This window comes from Mauremys mutica, unplaced genomic scaffold (genome assembly GCF_020497125.1).
Source record: "Mauremys mutica isolate MM-2020 ecotype Southern unplaced genomic scaffold, ASM2049712v1 000752F_np12_obj, whole genome shotgun sequence".
NCBI lineage: Eukaryota > Metazoa > Chordata > Testudines > Geoemydidae > Mauremys > Mauremys mutica.
In genome coordinates this window covers 26,087-44,223 of record NW_025423046.1, presented here as the reverse complement: position 1 = coordinate 44,223, position 18,137 = coordinate 26,087, and the positions used below count along the sequence as shown (strand labels likewise).

At 69.7% G+C, this 18,137-nt stretch overlaps 2 protein-coding genes across 4 annotated transcripts; both read right to left on the bottom strand.

Moving 5' to 3' along the window:
* Positions 1-8,624: 8,624 nt before the first annotated feature.
* On the bottom strand, positions 8,625-11,875 carry LOC123357544 (chromatin complexes subunit BAP18-like). Of its 3 annotated transcripts, none has more exons than XM_045000710.1 (6): positions 11,728-11,875; positions 10,675-10,769; positions 10,337-10,438; positions 10,041-10,246; positions 9,352-9,456; positions 8,625-8,867 (listed from the first exon to the last, which is right to left on the bottom strand). In XM_045000710.1, the coding sequence occupies exons 1-6, from the start codon at positions 11,746-11,748 to the stop codon at positions 8,803-8,805; spliced, it is 594 nt and encodes a 197-aa protein (XP_044856645.1). In that variant the 5' UTR covers positions 11,749-11,875; the 3' UTR covers positions 8,625-8,802. The 3 variants fall into 3 exon arrangements, with proteins under 3 accessions (XP_044856645.1, XP_044856646.1, XP_044856648.1); XM_045000711.1 differs by having other exon boundaries at positions 8,625-8,863; XM_045000713.1 differs by lacking the exon at positions 10,337-10,438.
* Positions 11,876-12,682: 807 nt separating this feature from the next.
* Positions 12,683-16,931, bottom strand: LOC123357538 (ribonuclease kappa). Its single transcript, XM_045000706.1, has 3 exons — positions 16,775-16,931; positions 14,986-15,065; positions 12,683-13,377 (listed from the first exon to the last, which is right to left on the bottom strand). The coding sequence occupies exons 1-3, from the start codon at positions 16,850-16,852 to the stop codon at positions 13,239-13,241; spliced, it is 297 nt and encodes a 98-aa protein (XP_044856641.1). The 5' UTR covers positions 16,853-16,931; the 3' UTR covers positions 12,683-13,238.
* Between the last annotated feature and the right edge of the window lie 1,206 nt (positions 16,932-18,137).

Below are 18,137 nucleotides of genomic sequence, written 5' to 3'. Positions count from 1 at the left end.
CCCACCCTGACCCCCAACGCCCAGCCCCCAACTCATCCCCATGCTGCCCCCAACCCCTCCCCATGCGGACCCCCAACGCCCAGCCCCCCGACTTCCAGCCCCAACCCCTCCCTGCGCTGCCCCCCGAGTCCCAGCCCCAACCCCTCCCCGTGCTGACCCCCAGCCCCTCCCCATGCTGCCCCCCGACTCCCAGCCCCCAACTTCTCCCCACGCGGACCCCCAACGCCCAGCCCCCAACCCTCCTGCCCCCCAACTCCCGGCCCTCAACCCCTCCCCACGCGGACCCCTGACTCTCAGCCCCCAACTCATCCCTGCGCTGTCCCCCGACTCCTCCCCACACTGGCCCCCAACTCCCAGCCCCCAACCCCTCCCCATGCTGCCCCCAACCCCTCCCCACGCAGACCCCCAATGCCCAGCCCCCAACCCCTCCCCACGCAGACCCCCAATGCCCAGCCCCCAACCCCTCCCCACGCGGACCCCCGACTCCCAGCCCCCCGACTCTCAGCCCCCAACCCCTCCCCACGCGGACCCCCCAGTCCCTCCCTGTGCTGCCCCCCGACTCCCAGCCCCCAACTCCTCCCCACGCTGGCCCCCAACTCACCAAACACCCCCTCATCCCCCCAGTGTTCCCTCCTGCAGCCCCCCCCATCTATATTAGCTGGGTCCTACAGCTGCTCCCCCCGACTGTCCCCCAAGTCTCCTGCCCCCCCACCTCCCCTCAACCCCACCCCTGCCCCATGCCAGGGCTCCCCCAGCAGCCCACGATCCCCCCCCCCCGCGTTCCCTGAAGCCTCAGCGGGAAGCTGCATCAACAAGTGGGGGGGCGGCTCGGAGCCCCCCCGACCCCCCAACCAACAACCTGCATGGCCACAGCGCGCAGCCCTCCGGGCCCGGCCTCCGTGTGAACCGTCCAATAAAGGCATTAAAGACACAGACTCTGCCTTGGCGTGGGGGGGCTGCAGGTCGGGAGTGAGGGGCACCCCTGAGCTGGGGGGCTGCAGGTCGGGAGTGAGGGGCACCGGCAGGGCTGGGGGCTGCAGGTCGGGAGTGAGGGGCACCCCTGAGCTGGGGGGCTGCAGGTCGGGAGTGAGGCGCACGTGTGGGGCGGGGGCGGGGCCTGCAGTTCCCCTGGTGGCCAGCAGGGGGCTCCGGTCCAGCTCGGCTTTGCAGCGCGGGTGCCGCGGTCGCGAGTGGGCCGTGGGGAGCAGGGACCCGGCGGGATCTCGCTATTTGGGGGGCCAGGGGGCAGGTCTAGCCGCCCCCCCCCCAAGCCTGCAGCGTCTGTGGGTGGGGAGGTGGGAATGGGCTGGGGGGCAGGGGTCTGTGGGGGTGGGGGCAGCAGGTGGGGGGCTGGGGGGCAGGAGACCCCCTGACTCTGCCCCTGGCTCCGGCGGGACCCCCAGCTCCTCGCCTGGCCCTTCCCCAGGTAGGTGGGGGGGTGAGGCAGGTTCTCGGAGTCCGGGGGGTCCCCCCCAGTTCTCCCCCCCACCGTGACATTTAACCCCAGCCAGGTCCGTCCGTCTGTCCCAGTCGGCCACTCGGTGTCTCAGGACCCTTCGCTGCCCCCCAGCCCCACACGTAACAGCGGGGGCAGTTTGGGGTCCAGGACGCTCTGGGGGTCCCCAGTTCCGGGAGGTTCTGTTCCAGGGGCCGTATGGGGGCTCAGACCCCCTCTAACTCTCCCCATTTCTCACCAACGGCAGCCCCCCCTCGGGCGGGACCCCCCCCCCCGCCGCTCAGCCCCCCCGCCTGGCTGGCCTGGGACCCGAATCCGGACCCCTCCATGCACTGAAACAGGGATATTTGGGGGCGTCCGCCCGCTGGGACCCCGAGGAGCCAGAAGGAATCGGGGTGCTGCTCAGAATCAGGGACCATGTTTGGGGGGGGCAGCTGGTATCCAGGTCCCGCCTCACACTCCCGTACCCCCAGACTGGGGGGGGGCAGGCGTATCCCTGAGCATTTGTGTGTTGTGGGGCCCTGCAAAACGTAGGGGGGAATCGACCCCCATTTTTGCAGGGGGGTCCCCGGCCCCCCACCCTGGCCGCTTCCCGTGTTGCCTGGGGGGCTGGACTCTGCCAGGCTTTTCCTTGGGGGAGGGGAGCCCCCCGTTGTCCCTGCCCCCCACCTCTGTCACTGAGTGACTGTTCTGAAAGGGTTAATGAAGCAGGAACTGACTTGTCAACTCTTGTCCTTCCGTACGGGGGGGGGCAGCCCCCCAAATCCTCCATGGGGTTCTGGAGCCCCCCACCCCCTGTTCAGCCTGTGGGGCCGCTGTCCCCAGGGGCTTATCCCAGACCCCGTTTCTGGGCAGCAGAGTAACCCCGAGGGTCTCCCCGCTGCATGGACACCCCCCAGCTGAGATCAGCCCCCCCACCCCACTCCCCACGGCGCTGGGTGCAGCATGGACCCAGGGCGACGCCCTCCCGGCTCCCACACGCTCACAGCCCGACAGACGCAGGCTGGGGGACCCCCAGGGCCGCAGGGACTCCCCCGACCGCCCCCACGGGGCCGGGGGCAGAACCAGGAGCCCCAGCCCCAGAAGCAGGAAATGGGCCCAGGGCTGGGCTGGCAGGGGCTGCGGGTCGGGAGTGAGGGGCACCGGCAGGGCTGGGGGGGCAGGGGCTGCGGGTCGGGAGTGAGGGGCACCGGCAGGGCTGGGGGCGGGGGGGGGGGGGCTGCAGGTTGGCTCCCAGCACAGGTCATTGAGGGGTCGGGTTACAGCTGCCCTTTGACCTTTGCTGATTGGTAGACTCAAGATAATTGATTGACAGTTCAGTATTCACCACTGGGTCAGAGCAGGGCGGGCCGGGAGCCAGGACTCCTGGGTTCTCTCCCCGGCTCTGGGAGGGGAGTAGGGGCTGGTGGGTTAGAGCAGGGGGGGCTGGGAGCCAGGACTCCTGGGTTCTCTCCCTGGCTCTGGGAGGGGAGTGGGGGTTGGTGGGTTAGAGCAGGGGGGCTGGGAGCCAGGACTCCTGGGTTCTCTCCCCGGCTCTGGGAGGGCAGCGGGGGCTGGTGGGTCAGAGCAGGGGGGGCCGGGAGCCAGGACTCCTGGGTTCTCTCCCCGGCTCTGGGAGGGGAGTGGGGGCTGGTGGGTTAGAGCAGGGGGGGCTGGGAGCCAGGACTCCTGGGTTCTCTCCCCGGCTCTGGCAGGGGAGTGGGGGCTGGTGGGTTAGAGCCGGGGGGGGGCCGAGAGCCAGGACGCCTGGGTTCTCTCCATGCCCTCCCCCCACATACTGCCTGTCCCCTTTTATCTCACAGACCCATTTACCGATAACCCCACAGCTGCCCCCAGGATCCTGCTCGGGGGGGGGCATTACCCAGCCAGCTGCTCCCCAGACCTGTCCCATGGATATTGGGGGGGCAGTCTCTGTTCCTGGGGGTGGGGAAGGGGCTGGCTTGTGATTTCCTGCGGGGGGGGGGTTCCCCTTTGCTCCCCCTCCCCATCTGCACCCCCCCCCGTGGGAGCTGAATACAGTAGGAGATGGGGGGCAGGGCAGGTGAGAACGGGGGGGTCCCTGTCCCCACGGCGAGGGGGGGCCCACGCCGGGCCCTGGTAAATCCGGCTGCGGGTCGGCACCAGCAGATTCGAGCGTGCGAAGCCGCAGCGGCTGAGTGAGCCAGAGTGTGAACAGCACAAATCAGACCCTTCCCTCCCCCCCCCGGCCCCCCCGGGGAGCCGGGGGCCCCCCAGGGGCAGTGGGGGGGCTGGAGGCCGTGCCGGGGGGGGCCCAGCGGGGCAGGGGGGGGGCCGTGCGGCGCGGGAGACAAAGTGGCCGTTTGCGAGGCGCCCCCGCCTGCCAAGTGGCTGGGAGCTGGCACGGTGACAAAGTCAGCCAGGGACGTTCGCGTTGGCGCGGGCCGGAGCCCTGGAAAGGGGAATTTTTCCCCGGCCCCCCGCCGGGCCGATCTCCCCCAAACTTCACCCACGGCCAGGGGGGGCCCGGGGCTGCGCCCGGGAATTTTGGCGGATTTTTCCCGCCCGCCCAAGGGGGTTTATTCAAGTGTAGAAAGTTGTGCAGGGGGAAAAAGACCGAACCTTCGCGGCTCACCCGGGCTCGGGGTTTTTTCCCCTCCCTCTCCACAATTGCACCGAAAGGGCTTGCGGCTCTTGGGGGGGGGGCACCCGAGGAGGGACCCCCCCTTTTTCCAAGCGGGGGGCCGGGCAGGGATGCAGCCCCGCCGGGGGGGGGGCGGCTTTGGGAACGGACCTGCCCCATGGCACCCAGGCTGGGGTAGGACCCGGCGGGGGGGCTGCTTCCCCCCCCGGACGGAGACCGATATTTTTTTCGCATTGGATTTCTTTGTCCCGGGGCGCCCGGCGGGCGAATCCCCCCCCCCACGTCCCAGCTCCCCGAATATTTGTCAGGGGTAAGGAAGGAGCTGGCAGAAAACCCAGGCCCCGGCCTGGCGGCAGGTAAGTGGGGGGGCAGGGGGCGGCGGGGGGCTGGGGGTCCCCGCCTGGTGCAGCCCGAGCCGGGGGGACGTCCCGCTCTGCTGGCAGGGTGGGCGCCGGCGAGTGCCCGGCTGCCTCGCTCGCTGGGCTTCAGCTGGTGTATTTTTCTTTTTGAATTTTATTTGCAAAGGGAGGGGGGGGAAAATCCAGCCGTGGCAACCAAACCATTTTTTTGGTGGGGGGGCGAACGGGAACCGAACAAAGCGCCGGGGCGGGGAGGGGGGGGGCGGAGGCGTCACAACGCGAATGGCTGGACAAGACGGAGGATCGGCCCCCCGAAACGACAGCGAAAACCCAGAATCGAGCCTCGGGAACCCTCCCGGAGCCGGGCCCTCGGCCCCCCCGGGATCGGCGCCCCCCAGAAGGGCCCGGGGGAGGGCAGAGAGCGGCCGGGGGCCCCCCGAGAGGCCCCGGAACCGGCCTCACCCCGAATGGCGACTGGAAAATCACCACCATTCGGGGGAAAAAGCCCCACCAGAGCCGGGAGCCCCCAATCGGCCTGAGCCCCTGCCCTGCCTCCCCCTGCAATGTCCGAGGCCCCCCGAAAACCCACCCGGGCGGGGGGGGGGCGCGATTTGGTTCCCGTCTAGAACGACTCCTGCTCACCCCAAATATGGCGCTGCCGCGTCTAACCCCCCTCCCCGAGCATAGGGGGACCCCCGGATTTCAGAGGCAGGAGGTTAAAGGAGACACGCTCCCCCCCAAACCCCCCCCAGATCGCCCCAAAAAACTCGGGAAGGATTGGAACTAACTGACCCCCCCCCACACACACACACAATCCGGGGTGCGTGGGGGGGGGCCGCGGCTTTGTCCAAATTCGCCATTTCTGCCTGCGTCACCCCCACGCCACCCCCCGGCCTGCCCCAGGGCGCGGCAGCTCCAGCCTGCACGGGTTGGGGGGCAGATCAGGGCGGGCGGGGGGGAGCTTGCTGCCTAAAGCCCCCCTGGATTTACACTGGGCTGCGCCCCCCCCCATCAGCTCAGCCAGCCCCCCGAAATCGTGGCTTTGGGGCGCCGGGCCAGGCCGTGCTGCATGTGCCGAGGGTACGTTGGGGGGGGGGGACTGTGTGTGTTGTTTTCGCATGGGGGGGGGTCGGTCTCACGCGTGTCCCGAGGTTGGGGGGGGCTCGCTGGCACCCTGGGTTTGGGGGGTCGGTGTGGGGCTCGTCCCCCCCCCACACACACACCCAGAACCAGCGGGCCAGGCCGTGAACCAGTTCGGGGGGGGGGGGGAGGAAGGGGGCATGTTGGGGTGGGGGCATCCGGGACCCCCACCCCAAATTTAGACCAGAATGGGAGGAGCGGGCGGAGGGAGGATCTGGGGGGCAAATCGATTTACGGAGGCGGGAGGGCTTGGGGGGAGCCATTATGGGGCTCGACCCCCCCCCTCTCAGCCGTTTAACCCCACAAACCTCCCCAGTTTGGGGGGGGGGGGGAGTTTCTGTCCTTGTTTCGGGGGGGTCCCCCATGCAGCACTGGGGGGGGCGGGGGTTGCATTCGGGGCTGATTTTAATTAACCAGTATTTTTTCCTGAGGCGGGGGGGGGCCATTCTGTCAAGAGCCAGCTGCTGCCCCAGAGGCTGCTGGGAAAAACAGACTCCATTTTCTGCCTGGGGCCTGTCTCCATTTTGGTTTGGGTGGGATCAGCGGGGGCGGGGGGGTAATGACCCACCAGTGACCCCCCCCATTAGGCGGCTGGGGGCCGGCACCCAGATGAAGACCCCCCCATTGTAGACCCTGCCCCCCAGCTCCCCTTATGTGGTAGACAAAACGCCCCCCCTCCAATAAATCTGGTCTGACTCCGGATTCCCCCCCTCACAACCCGCCCACCCCAGAACTGGTTGCATTTGTCTTGCTGCTGCAGACTCCCACTTCCGCGGATGGGCAGACGCCTCCCCCCCCCCCCCCCAGGCCTGGAGATGGGGCACCCCCGGATGCCCCCCCACCCCGGCCTTCGCCCCAGCAGCACATCATGGTTTGTCTGAGGGTCTGGACACACAAACCATTTTGTGGTGTTACCGCGCGGGCCGGGACCGCGGCCACGGAGCGACCCAGCCACCAGGCTCCGCCCCCCCAGCCCATCTACCCCGGCGTCGGGCCCAGCCCTGCCCGTCCCGCTCCAGCAGCACAAAAATATTGGCAGCGTCCCGCCTGCCGGCCAGTATTTCCTTGTGCTGCCCCAGTGGGGCCGGGCCCCACGCGGCCGGGGGGTCAGCGACACGACCAAGGGGGAAAGCAACAGGAGCCTGCGTGCGACGTCCTCCACTGCGGCCTGCGATGCGCCCACCTCTGGGGCGGGGCGGCCGGTTACCCAGGGACCCCTCGCCCGGCGCTGAGATGCAGCCACCTCTGGGGCGGGGCGGCCGGTTACCCGGGGACCCCTCGCCCGGCGCTGAGATGCAGCCACCTCTGGGGCGGGGCGGCCGGTTACCCGGGGACCCCTCGCCCGGCGCTGAGATGCAGCCACCTCTGGGGCGGGGCGGCCGGTTACCCAGGGACCCCTCGCCCGGCGCTGAGATGCAGCCACCTCTGGGGCGGGACGGCCGGTTACCCGGGGACCCCTCGCCCGGCGCTGAGATGCGCCCACCTCTGGGGCGGGGCGGCCGGTTACCCGGGGACCCCTCGCCCGGCGCTGAGATGCGCCCACCTCTGGGGCGGGGCGGCCGGTTACCCGGGGACCCCTCGCCCGGCGCTGAGATGCGCCCACCTCCGGGGTGGGGCGGCCGGTTACCCAGGGACCCCTCGCCCGGCGCTGAGATGCAGCCACCTCTGGGGCGGGGCGGCCAGTCACCCAGGGACCCCTCACCCGGCGCTGAGATGCAGCCACCTCTGGGGCGGGGCGGCCGGTTAGCCAGGGACCCCTCGCCCGGGGCTGAGATGCAGCCACCTCTGGGGCGGGGCGGCCGGTTACCCGGGGACCCCTCGCCCGGCGCTGAGGTGCAGCCACCGCTGGGGCGGGGCAGCCAGTGCTGCCTGCCGGGGAGGGATCTCTCTACCAGCAACACCCGCATGACTGTGCTGGGCTTTCTCCAAGGGCCCCCCCTCGTCTCTGCGAGGGCCCCCAGCACTCAGACCCCCTGGTAGAGACAAGGGGCACCACTTCCCTCCCCTAGACCCACAGTTGTGGGGAGCCTTAGAGGGCTCTCTCCTGCCTCAGTTTACCCCCAACAGAGCCCCAAACCCGCTCCCCTGACATAGCTGGCGGGATCTGTACCACACCGCCCAGTGCCTCAGTTTCTCCAAGTCACCCCTGGGGGGCAGTGCGGGACGGGAACGAAGGAGTGAGCCGCAGCCACCCCCCCGAGAGAGACAAGGGGCACCCCGTGACCAGCCCCCCCGCCCCGACCTGGCTGGAGCGGGGAGCGGCAGGGGATACAGGGGGTTCACGGGGGGCTGCTGGCGCTAAGGTATCGGGGTGTGGGGAGGCCAGGACTGAGCGGGGGGGGCTCCCGGCTACGGGGCCCAACCCGGCGTGTCTCGGGCCTGGGGAACCTGGCTTGGGCCCTGGAGGAAGAGTGGGGCTGTGGGAGGGTTGGTGCCCCCCCCCCAGGGCCTGCGCCAACACCGGGGCGCAGCTCCCCAGCCCGGGGGTCCATGACTGCGTCCGGCCGCGGCTCAGAGTTCGGGGTCCCGGTGGGAGGCGTCCCCCCAATCCCTGACGGTCAGTAACCTCCCCCCATCCTCAGCCAAACCCAGAGAGGGGAACCCACCCCCCAAAGAACCCACCCCAGGACAGGGGTACCCGGGCCCCCAAATAATCCAGCCCGCCAAAATATTCCAGCCCCTGGACAGGGGCACCCAGCCCCCCAAAATAACCATCCCCCACCAGAGAGGGGAACCCACCCCCCAAATAACCCACCCCAGGACAGGGGTACCCGGGCCCCCAAATAATCCAGCCCCCCAAAATATCCCAGCCCCAGGACAGGAGCACCCAGACCCCCAAAATAACCGTCCCCCACCAGAGAGGGGCACCCAGACCCCCAAAATATCCCAGCCCCTGGACAGGGGCACCCGGTCCCCCAAAATAACCACCCCCCACCATCCCAGGGGCCGTCCGCCGTTGGGGTCTGGCTGCCCTGGGGGGCGGCTCTCACTCTGCCCGGGCCCCCCGCCCCGCTCCTCCCAGCGCCTCCCCAACAATTACCAGACACCCCCGGCGGGGGGAGGGGGGGGCGGTCTGTGACTTTTATTTAAAATAAAAAGCGAACACAGGGCTGGGAAAGGACCCAATGGGGGGCTCTGCCCAGTGGCACCTCCCATCAGCCCCTCCGTGGGGGGTGGCTCCTCCCCACAGGGGCGGGGCTCAGGCGTGGGTCGGTCCGTGTGCGGCGGCGGGGGGGCCGGGGGGCTCAGCGGGAGAGCAGGGGCAGGTCGCCAGGCGTGATCAGGAGCCCGGGGTCCAGGGTCAGACTGTCTGAGAGAGGGAGAGAGATCACAAGAGAGGCTGAGGGAGGGGGAGGCGGAGCCTGCGCCCAGGGGGCGGGGCCTCACACAAACCGGGGGGTGGGTGGGGGGGTGGGCTAGGGACCCCCTCCCTGCCCAGCCTGGCTAGTAGCCATCCACGGCCCGGTCCTCGTTCCTCTTCGGCCCCTGGTATGGCCGGGGCCTTCGCGACATCCTGCGGCGAGGAGTTCCCCGGGTTAACGGGACCTCCGGGGGGGGGGGGGACTGGAACTTTCCTGGCTGCTGCGGCCCGGGGAGGGGCTTTTCCCGAGAACTCCCCCCCCCGGGGCCCCTCGACACCCCCCACTCGTTGGGAGGAGGTTTGCCAATGGAACAGGGGGAAAGGGGGGGGCCAGGCCCAAACCCCCATGTCTCCCTGGGGGGTCCACCCAGCCAGCGCCCCCCCCCCCCCGCCAGCACGCAGGGTGTGAGTCCACCCCCGCCCCGGCTCATACCCTGGTCGAAGTTGAGTTTCTTGGCGGGGGGGGCGTCCCCCAGCCCCTCGATGTCGACCAGGTCGCTGTTGGCGTCGGAGTCGTTCAAGGCGCTGAGTGTGACGTCTGCCGGGGGGGGGGGGGAGAAGGGAGAGAGGGGTCAGCCCAGGGCGTGGGGTCCCCCCCCACCCCAGGGCTCAACGCCTCCCCCATTCATAGAGCCCCACCCGAGACCGCCCCCACCCTATCCACTGAGAGACGGGCCCCTCCCGCACCCCAGGGCACATAGCGTCCCCCCCCCCAGACACAGCTCCCACCCCAAGACACATGACCCCCCCCGACACAGCCCCCCCCAGGGTATGAGCCCCCTCAGACACAGACCCCCTGGTTACACGACCCCCCTAGACACAGCCCCCCGCCCCAGACACGGCCCTGCCGCAGGGAACACGACCCCCCCAGACACAGCTCCCACCCCAGCGCACACGACACCCCCCCCCAGACCTGGCCCCGCCCCAGGGCACATGACCCCTCCCCAGACACAGCCCCCCCCCCGGGGTACATGACCCCCCCCCCGACACAGCCCCCCCCAGGGCACATGAGCCCCAGCAGACCTGGACCCGTCCCAAGGCACAGAGCCTCCCCCCAGATGCCCCCCCCAGAGCACACGAGCCCCCCCAGACAGCCCCCCCCCACCCAGGGGTGCTGCTCACCCGACGCCTTCTGCTTCTTCATGGGTGGGGCGGGCGCGTCCTGCAGCCCGGCGGGGCCCCCGGCCGGGGCAGGGGGGGGCAGGGCCGCGGGGGCGGCCCCCCCCGGCCCGTGCCCCTTCTTGGGGCCTTTCTTGGGGGAGTCGGCGGGCAGGGGCACCCCGCTGTCCTCGTAGGCTTTGCGCTTGGCCGTGGCTTTGATCTGCGCCCTGCGGGGAGGGAAAAGGGGGCGTCAGCGGGCGGGGCTCTGCCCCCCCCCCACTGCCCCCCATGTGTGTGTCCCGCCCCCCCCCCCTTACACCGTCCGCTCCTTGATGACGGCGCTGATCCGGTTGAGGTCGTCGCCGAAGCGCCGGACGGCCGCCCGCAGCATCTCGATCTCCGTCTCCGTCCACTTGGCCCTGGGGTGAGCGAGGGGGGGGGGGGACACAGGGGTCAGGGCCACCCCTCCCCCGTGCTCTGCCCCGCCCGCCCCCCACCCCGGAGACCCTACAATAACACCCGCACTGTCAACACACCCACGCCCGCCCCGCCCGGCCATAACCCCGGTGGGGGGCAGCTGGGTCCCCGTCAACCCCCCCCAACGGGGCCCAGCCCCCCACCCCCGCCCCGGGGGACCCCCCCCCCCGAGGCTCACCCGGCGGGCGACGAGTCGGCCACGGGGTGCAGCTGCATCGTCAGCTCCCCCAGCTTGGTGAAGGCGGCGCCGGCCGCGGAGAAAATCTCGCCCACCTGCGGGGGGGGGGGGGAGAGCGTCAGGGAGCCCCCCCGCGGGACCCCCAAATCCGCCCCCTCCCCTCGCGTCCCCCTCCCCCCGCGGGACTCCCAAACCCGCCCCCTCGCGTCCCCTCCCCCCGCGAGGCCGCCAAACCCGCACCCGCCCCTCGCGTCCCCCTCCCCCCGCGGGGCCCCCAAACCCGCCCCCTCGCGTCCCCCTCCCCCCGTGGGGCCCCCAAACCCGCCCCCTCGCGTCCCCCTCCCCCCGCGGGACCCCCAAACCCGCGCCCTCGCGTCCCCCTCCCCCCCCGGGACCCCCCACACCGCCCCCTCTCGTCCCCCTCCCTCCGCGGGACCCCCAAACCCGCCCCCTCGCGTACCCGCGCCCCCCGCGGGGCCGCCAAACCCGTCCCCTCGCGTCCCCCTCCCCCCGCGGGTCCCCCAAACCCGCCCCCTCGCGTCCCCCTCCCCCCGCGGGACCCCCAAACCCGCCCCCTCGCGACCCCCTCCCCTCGCGGGACCCCCAAACCCGCCCCATCGCGTCCCCCTCCCCCCGCGGGACCCCCAAACCCGTCCCCTCGCGTCCCCCTCCCCCCGCGGGACCCCCAAACCCGCCCCCTCGCGACCCCCTCCCCGCGCGGGACCCCCAAACCCGCCCCCTCGCCGCCCCGCCCCCCCCGCGGGACCCCCAAACCCGCCCCCTCGCGTCCCCGCCCCCCCCGCGGGACCCCCAAACCGCCCCCTCGCGTCCCCCTCCCCCCGCGGGACCCCCAAACCCGGCCCCGCCCCCTCGCGTCCCCTCCCCCCGCGGGCCCCCCACCCCCGCCCCTCGCGTCCCCCTCCCCCCGCGGGACCCCCAAACCCGGCCCCGCCCCCTCGCGTCCCCCTCCCCCCGCGGGACCCCCAAACCCGCCCCCTCGCGCCACCCTCCCCCCGCGGGCCCCCCCCCAGTCCGGCCCCGCCCCCTCCGAACCTTGGTGGACGCTGACGTCATGGCGCCCCGGACGCTCCTGCCCCCGCCCCGGGGGGTTTCTCTGGCCGCCGCCGCCGCTCGCGGCCCCCCAGCTGCTGGCCCCGCCCCCTCCTGCTGCGCGCGCGCGCGCCGCGGGGGGTGGCGGGAAAAGGGGGCGGGGCGAGTGGAATCCGGGAACAGCAGCGGCAGCTTCCGGCGGGGCTGCCCCCGCGCTAGGACGCGGGAGGACCGAGCGCTCTATGGTCTTAACCCCTTCCCTGCCGGCGGCCCAGCTCGGCCCCGCCCCCCCCACAGAGCCCCGCCCCCTAGCTCCCTGCCTCCCCTCAGCCAGCTGCTGCCCAGGCACCCCCCCCAGGCCCCCCCCCTGCCCCCCCCACCCTCTCATCCTGCCCCCCCAAACCCGCTCATCCTGCCCCCCCAAAACCACCTACTGACCCCCCAGCTCCCCCCTCCTGCACCTCCCCCACACCTGCACCTGCTGCCAGCCCCCCTCTCACCCCCCACCCCCACCCCTCCTGCCCCCCAAACCCGCTCATCCAGCCCCCCCAAAACCACCTACTGCCCCCCCAGCCCCCCGCTGTGCCCCCATCCTGCACCTCCCCCACACCTGCACCTGCTGCCAGCCCCCCTCTCACCCCCCACCCCCTCTCATCCTGCCCCCCCAAAACCACCTACTGCCCCCCCAGCCCCCCGCTGTCCCCCCATCCTGCCCCTCCCCCACACATGCACCTGCTGCCAGCCCCCTTCTCACCCCCCACCCCCACCCCTCCTGCCCCCCACCCTCCAACACCCCCCCCCACCCAGCCCCCCCAAAACCACCTACTGCCCCCCCCAGGCATCCTCCACCCTGCAACTCCACCCGTCCCCCAGGCACCCCCCCAACCCCCTGACTCCTCCCCCGCCTGCCCCTAACACCCCCGGCCGCGCCGCAGGGCAGGCTCAGTGGCCACAGGCAGAGGATCTAACGTGTTTTATTTCACAGGAACCAATTCCAGAGTCAACACAAACGGAGACAGATCGAGACCTGGAATGGGGTGGGGGGGGGTCTCGGCAAGGAAGGGAAGGGCAGGGGAGCCCCCCCCCGCCCCATCAGACCCAGTTCAGCATCTCACACCCCACCCCCACCCCCTCACTGCCGGGAAGGGAACGGAGTGGGTTTGGAAAGTGAGACGGCGGGAGGACCCCATGCTGGGGAGCACAGAACATGACACCACCCCCCCCCAGCCCAGATCCTGCCACACACAAGGAGGGGGGGAGCCAGCCCCACAGACAACGACCCACTTGTGCCCCAACAGCACCATAGGGAGACTGACACCTCCCAACCCCCCTCCCCCCACAACTGGAGACCCCCCCCCACCTTTACAATCCCTTCAGGCTGGGGTCAGCAGTGTCCTGGGAGGGTGCCCCCACCGGCAGGGCGAGTCCCGAGCAAAGGGGGCACCGGGGAGGAGCTGGAATGAGCCGAGGGGCCCGGCGGGTCTGGGGAGGGGGCGGCTGTCCCCGGCGAGGTCCTAGCGCACCATGTACTCCTTCCGCTTGTTCAGCCGGACCTGGCAGAAGGAGAAGCCCCCGAGCAGCACGTACAGCCCGGCCGCGATGAAGCAGTTGTAGCTGACTTGCTCGTAGAGACGGTAGATCCTGTCCGGGCCGCTGTGGGGCAAAGGGAGTGGGGTGGTCAGTCCTGGAGGCAGCACCCCCCAGAGGGGACAGGCCCCGCCCCATTCCCTGCCCCCGAGCCAGCCAGTCCCTGCCCTGGGGCCGGGGGGGAAGCCGGCGCCCCCCAGAGGGGACAGGCCCCTGCCCCATTCCCCGCCCCCCCCGAGCCAGCCAGTCCCCGCCCTGGGGCCGGGGGGAGCCGGCGCCCCCAAGAGGGGACAGGCCCCTGCCCCATTCCCCGCCCCCCTGAGCCAGCCAGTCCCCGCCCTGGGGCCGGGGGGAGCCGGCGCCCCCAAGAGGGGACAGGCCCCTGCCCCATTCCCTGCCCCCCTGAGCCAGCCAGTCCCTGCCCTGGGGCCGGGGGGGAAGCCGGCGCCCCCCAGAGGGGACAGGCCCCTGCCCCGCTCCCCGCCCCCCTGAGCCAGCCAGTCCCTGCCCTGGGGCCGGGGGGAGCCGGCGCCCCCAAGAGGGGACAGGCCCCTGCCCCACTCCCAGCCCCCCTGAGCCAGCCAGTCCCTGCCCTGGGGCCGGGGGGGAAGCCGGCGCCCCCCAGAGGGGACAGGCCCCTGCCCCATTCCCCGCCCCCCTGAGCCAGCCAGTCCCCGCCCTGGGGCCAGGGGGGAGCCGGCGCCCCCCAGAGGGGACAGGCCCCTGCTCCATTCCCCACCCCCCTGAGCCAGCCAGTCCCCGCCCTGGGGCCGGGGGGGGAGCCAGCGCCCCCTAGAGGGGACAGGCCCCTGCCCCATTCCCCACCCCCCTGAGCCAGCGCCCCCTATGTAGATAAATCTCTGCATTAAGCACTTGGGCATAACTGTGCATCATTTTCATCTGACTTTGTATTGTGCCTCTTCCTATAACCTTGTACTGGGTCTATCCACGTGTGACCCCTGTTTTCAGGCAACTTTCTGTCAAGTCCTTTGATATGGGAACTTTTTATCGACTCCTTAAACAGAAACGCTGTACTGAGCTGGGTATAATGTTATCGCCCCCAAGGATAGTTAAGGTAGAAGGAAAACGTCTTTTTGCTTGGAGCAGAATAAGGTCTTCCCGTCCTTTTAATCGATTGCCCTGTCGAGGGGTGGAGGGGGAAGGCAGCACCTCCAGACAGCTGCACCCCGCGGAGAGGGGGTGGAAGCCAGACCCCAAAACAATCAAACGTGTCCAGTGGGCTCGTTAAAGAAGAGCAGACACCCTGATGGCCTCGGGGGTGAGAAGCCGGCACCCTCTTCTGGAAACACCCTCTTGGAAAATAAATAAATTAAGCCAACCCCCAGAAGGAGGCAGCACAACGGCCCAACAGACACAGATTTCGGAGCTGGTGGAGATTTGCACGAGCGGGGAGCTGCTATAAATGTGAGGTGTCTTGCTCAGGACCCCGGGGCTCGTCGTGTCCACATGGAGCATCGATCCGGATCGGCAGAAGCCCGGCTCCACCCCTCCCGCAGCTAACTCACCTCGGCCAGTGCACTTAGGGGCAGCAGCTAGTTGGTAACAACAAGCCAAAGTGAGTGAGAGTGTGTGTGTGTGAGATCATATGACGCAGTGTGGATTGTGCTACACGCCCGAAGAGATCCCAGGCAGTACTTTAAGTACAACACTTACTCCTTGAAATCTTCCTCCGTGAAGGGAACGTCTTCGATGAGAATAGCCGAGTGCACGTTGAAGAAAATCCCCAGGAGAATCTACAGGGAGAGACCAGAGATCCAGGGTGGGTGGGTGTGAGCAGGGCAAAGGGAAGCACCCCGCCCCCCATCCCAGCACTGCAACCCCCCCCCCCCCCCCCATGGGTAGGGCACGGCCCAGACCACAGCCACATACGCCTGGTGCCCCCCAGCAGGATCCACCCTCAAGTCCCAGCTTCGGGGCCAGCTGCAGCAGGGCAGAGGGACCTGGCAGGGAATCAGGACCTAGCCCAGAGCCTGTTTCCACAACACCAGACACCCCAGTGTCCCCGCCGTGCCCAGCCGGCTCCTGGGCAGAACCGGCCCCCGGTCGGATGGAACCAGCCAAGGAGGGACAACGCGACCTTCCCAGGAGCGGAGAGCCAACGCCCGGGACAGATCATAAGAGCGGCCAGACTGGGTCAGACCAAGGGTCCATCTAGCCCAGGGTCCTGTCTGCCGACCGCGGCCAGTGCCAGGCGCCCCCGAGGGAACGAACAGAACAGGGAATCCCCGAGTGACCCAGCCCGTCGCCCATTGCCAGGTGCTGGCAAACAGAGGCCAGGGACATCCTCCCTGCCCAGCCTGGCTAGTAGCCATCGACGGGCCCGTCCTCCGGGATCTTCTCTAGTTCTTCTTTGAACCCTGGTATAGTCTTGGCCTTCACCACATCCCCTGGCGAGGAGTTCCCCAGGTTAACGGTGCGTTGGGTGCAGAAATACGTCCTTGTGTTTGTTTTAAACCCGCTGCCTGTTCATTTCATTGGGTGGCCCCTAGTTCTTGTGTTATGGGGAGTAAATAACACTCCCTTATCTACTTTCTCCACACCAGCCATAATTTTATAGACCTCCGTCATATCCCCCCTTAGTCGTCTCTGTTCCAAGCTGAAAAGCCCCGGTCTGATCGATCTCTCCTCACACGGCAGCCGGTCCAGAGCCCTCATCGTTTTTGCTGCCCTTTTCTGAACCTTTCCCAATTCCAACAGAACTTTTTTTGCGGTGGGGGGACCCCATTGGCACACAGTGTTCAAGGTGTGGGGGTCCCACGGATTTATTGAGCAGCACCAGGATATTTTCTGTCTTAATCTAGCCCTTTACTACGGGTTCCCAACACTGTTAGGTCCAAGGGGCACCAGGCCTGGCAGTGGGGGGGACAAGCCGAGGGGGCACTGGACACAGCCCCGGGATCCAGGAAAGGGGGGGGTTCACCCAGAGGGGGCACCCACCACGGCCCCAGGGTCGCTCCACCCCCAGCAGCACCCAGGGGTGACACAGCCGGTGCCTGAGCCGCCCCGTCACCCTTTCCAGCTCATGGGGGGGAAGTCAGTGTCACTGAGGAAGTTGGTGGGGGAGGTTCCCCCCTCCCCCACTGCAGCCTAGGCTGGATCCAGCCACTGTGGGGCAGCCCCCACCCCCCATCACACCGTGCCCCCTCCCCTGGGCCCTCCTCTGCTGCACTAGACCCCAGCCCCCTTAAATGCCCCTCCACCCACTTCTACCCCCAGGTCCCCACCCCCATACCCACCCAGGTCACCCTCCCCCATGTCCCCCAACCTGCCCCCCCACCTGCCCCTCCCCCAACAGCCCTGCTGCCCCCCCACCTGCCCCTCCCCCAACAGCCCCGCTGCCCCCCAACCTGCCCCTCCCCCAACAGCCCTGCTGCCCCCCCACCTGCCCCTCCCCCATGCACCCCCACCTGCCCCTCCCCCAGCCGGGCAGGGCCCCGCTCACCAGCATGATGACGCCCCAGGCGCTGAGCACGATGCCGCAGGCGGCCAGCTTGGGCCCGCAGCAGAGCAGGGAAGCCATGGCCGGGCCAGAAAGAGGGGCGGGGGGGGGGCTGGTGAGCGGGCGGGCGGCGCGGAGCCTCCTCCTCGAGCTGCTGCTGGCCGGGCCGACGCAGCAGACTGAAGGCGGCCGCGGCAGGGAGGAAGGAGTCAGGTGACCGGGCGGAACCACCCTGCAAGGACTGTGGGGGGGGGCACATCCCCCTCGTGGAGCAATGGAACCGGCCAGGCCGTTCCCAGCGCCGCCTTCCGATTGGTCGAGCGGCCCCGGAGCGTCCCATTGTCTCCCAGCGGACGGTGGGGGGGCGGGATCCTGGCTATTTATAGACTCGGATTTCCGAGAGCCCCAAATCCCCCTCAGGCGCGGGGGAGGGAGGGAAGCGAGCGGGGGGGATAAAATCCCCACCGGCTGCGGGAGGGGGGGAGTTAAAGAAGGGGAATGAAAAACAACCCCTCCCCTGGTGCAAATGGTACAGTCCAAAGAACTGGGTCGGTGGGGGAGGGGCTGTCACATGACTCTGGGGACAGGCAGGGCCACATGGGGACAGGGTCACGTGACTGGACAAGGTCAGGGTCACATGGGGACCAGGTCACGTGACTGGACCAGGCCAGGGTCACATGGGGACAGGGTCAGGGTCACGTGACTGGACCAGGCCAGGGCCACATGGGGACAGGGTCAGGGTCACGTGACTGGACCAGGCCAGGGCCACATGGGGACAGGGTCAGGGTCACATGGGGACAGGGTCAGGGTCACGTGACTGGACCAGGCCAGGGTCACATGGGGACAGGGTCAGGGTCACATGGGGACAGGGTCAGGGTCACGTGACTGGACCAGGCCAGGGCCACATGGGGACAGGGTCAGGGCCACATGGGGACAGGGTCAGGGTCACGTGACTGGACCAGGCCAGGGCCACATGGGGACAGGGTCAGGGCCACATGGGGACAGGGTCAGGGTCACGTGACTGGACCAGGCCAGGGTCACATGGGGACAGGGTCAGGGTCACATGGGGACAGGGTCAGGGTCACGTGACTGGACCAGGCCAGGGCCACATGGGGACAGGGTCAGGGTCACGTGACTGGACCAGGCCAGGGTCACATGGGGACAGGGTCAGGGTCGCGTGACTGGACCAGGCCAGGGCCACATGGGGACAGGGTCAGGGCCACGTGACTGGACCAGGCCAGGGTCACATGGGGACAGGGTCAGGGCCACATGGGGACAGGGTCAGGGTCACGTGACTGGACCAGGCCAGGGTCACATGGGGACAGGGTCAGGGTCACATGGGGACAGGGTCAGGGTCACGTGACTG

What these genes read in the sequence shown, in the direction of transcription:
- LOC123357544 (XM_045000710.1), bottom strand. Translation starts at nt 11,748, where the DNA reads ATGACGTCAGCGTCCACCAAG. An exon ending in GCCGACTCGTCGCCCGCCGG is followed by an intron (nt 10,439 to 10,674) that starts GTGAGCCTCGGG and finishes CGCTCACCCCAG; the next exon opens with GGCCAAGTGGACGGAGACGG. An exon ending in GAAACTCAACTTCGACCAGG is followed by an intron (nt 8,868 to 9,351) that starts GTATGAGCCGGG and finishes TCCCTCTCTCAG; the next exon opens with ACAGTCTGACCCTGGACCCC.
- LOC123357538 (XM_045000706.1), bottom strand. Translation starts at nt 16,852, where the DNA reads ATGGCTTCCCTGCTCTGCTGCGGGCCCAAGCTGGCCGCCTGCGGCATC. An exon ending in CCTGGGGCGTCATCATGCTG is followed by an intron (nt 15,066 to 16,774) that starts GTGAGCGGGGCC and finishes CTCTCCCTGTAG; the next exon opens with ATTCTCCTGGGGATTTTCTT. An exon ending in ACGGAGGAAGATTTCAAGGA is followed by an intron (nt 13,378 to 14,985) that starts GTAAGTGTTGTA and finishes TTTGCCCCACAG; the next exon opens with CGGCCCGGACAGGATCTACC.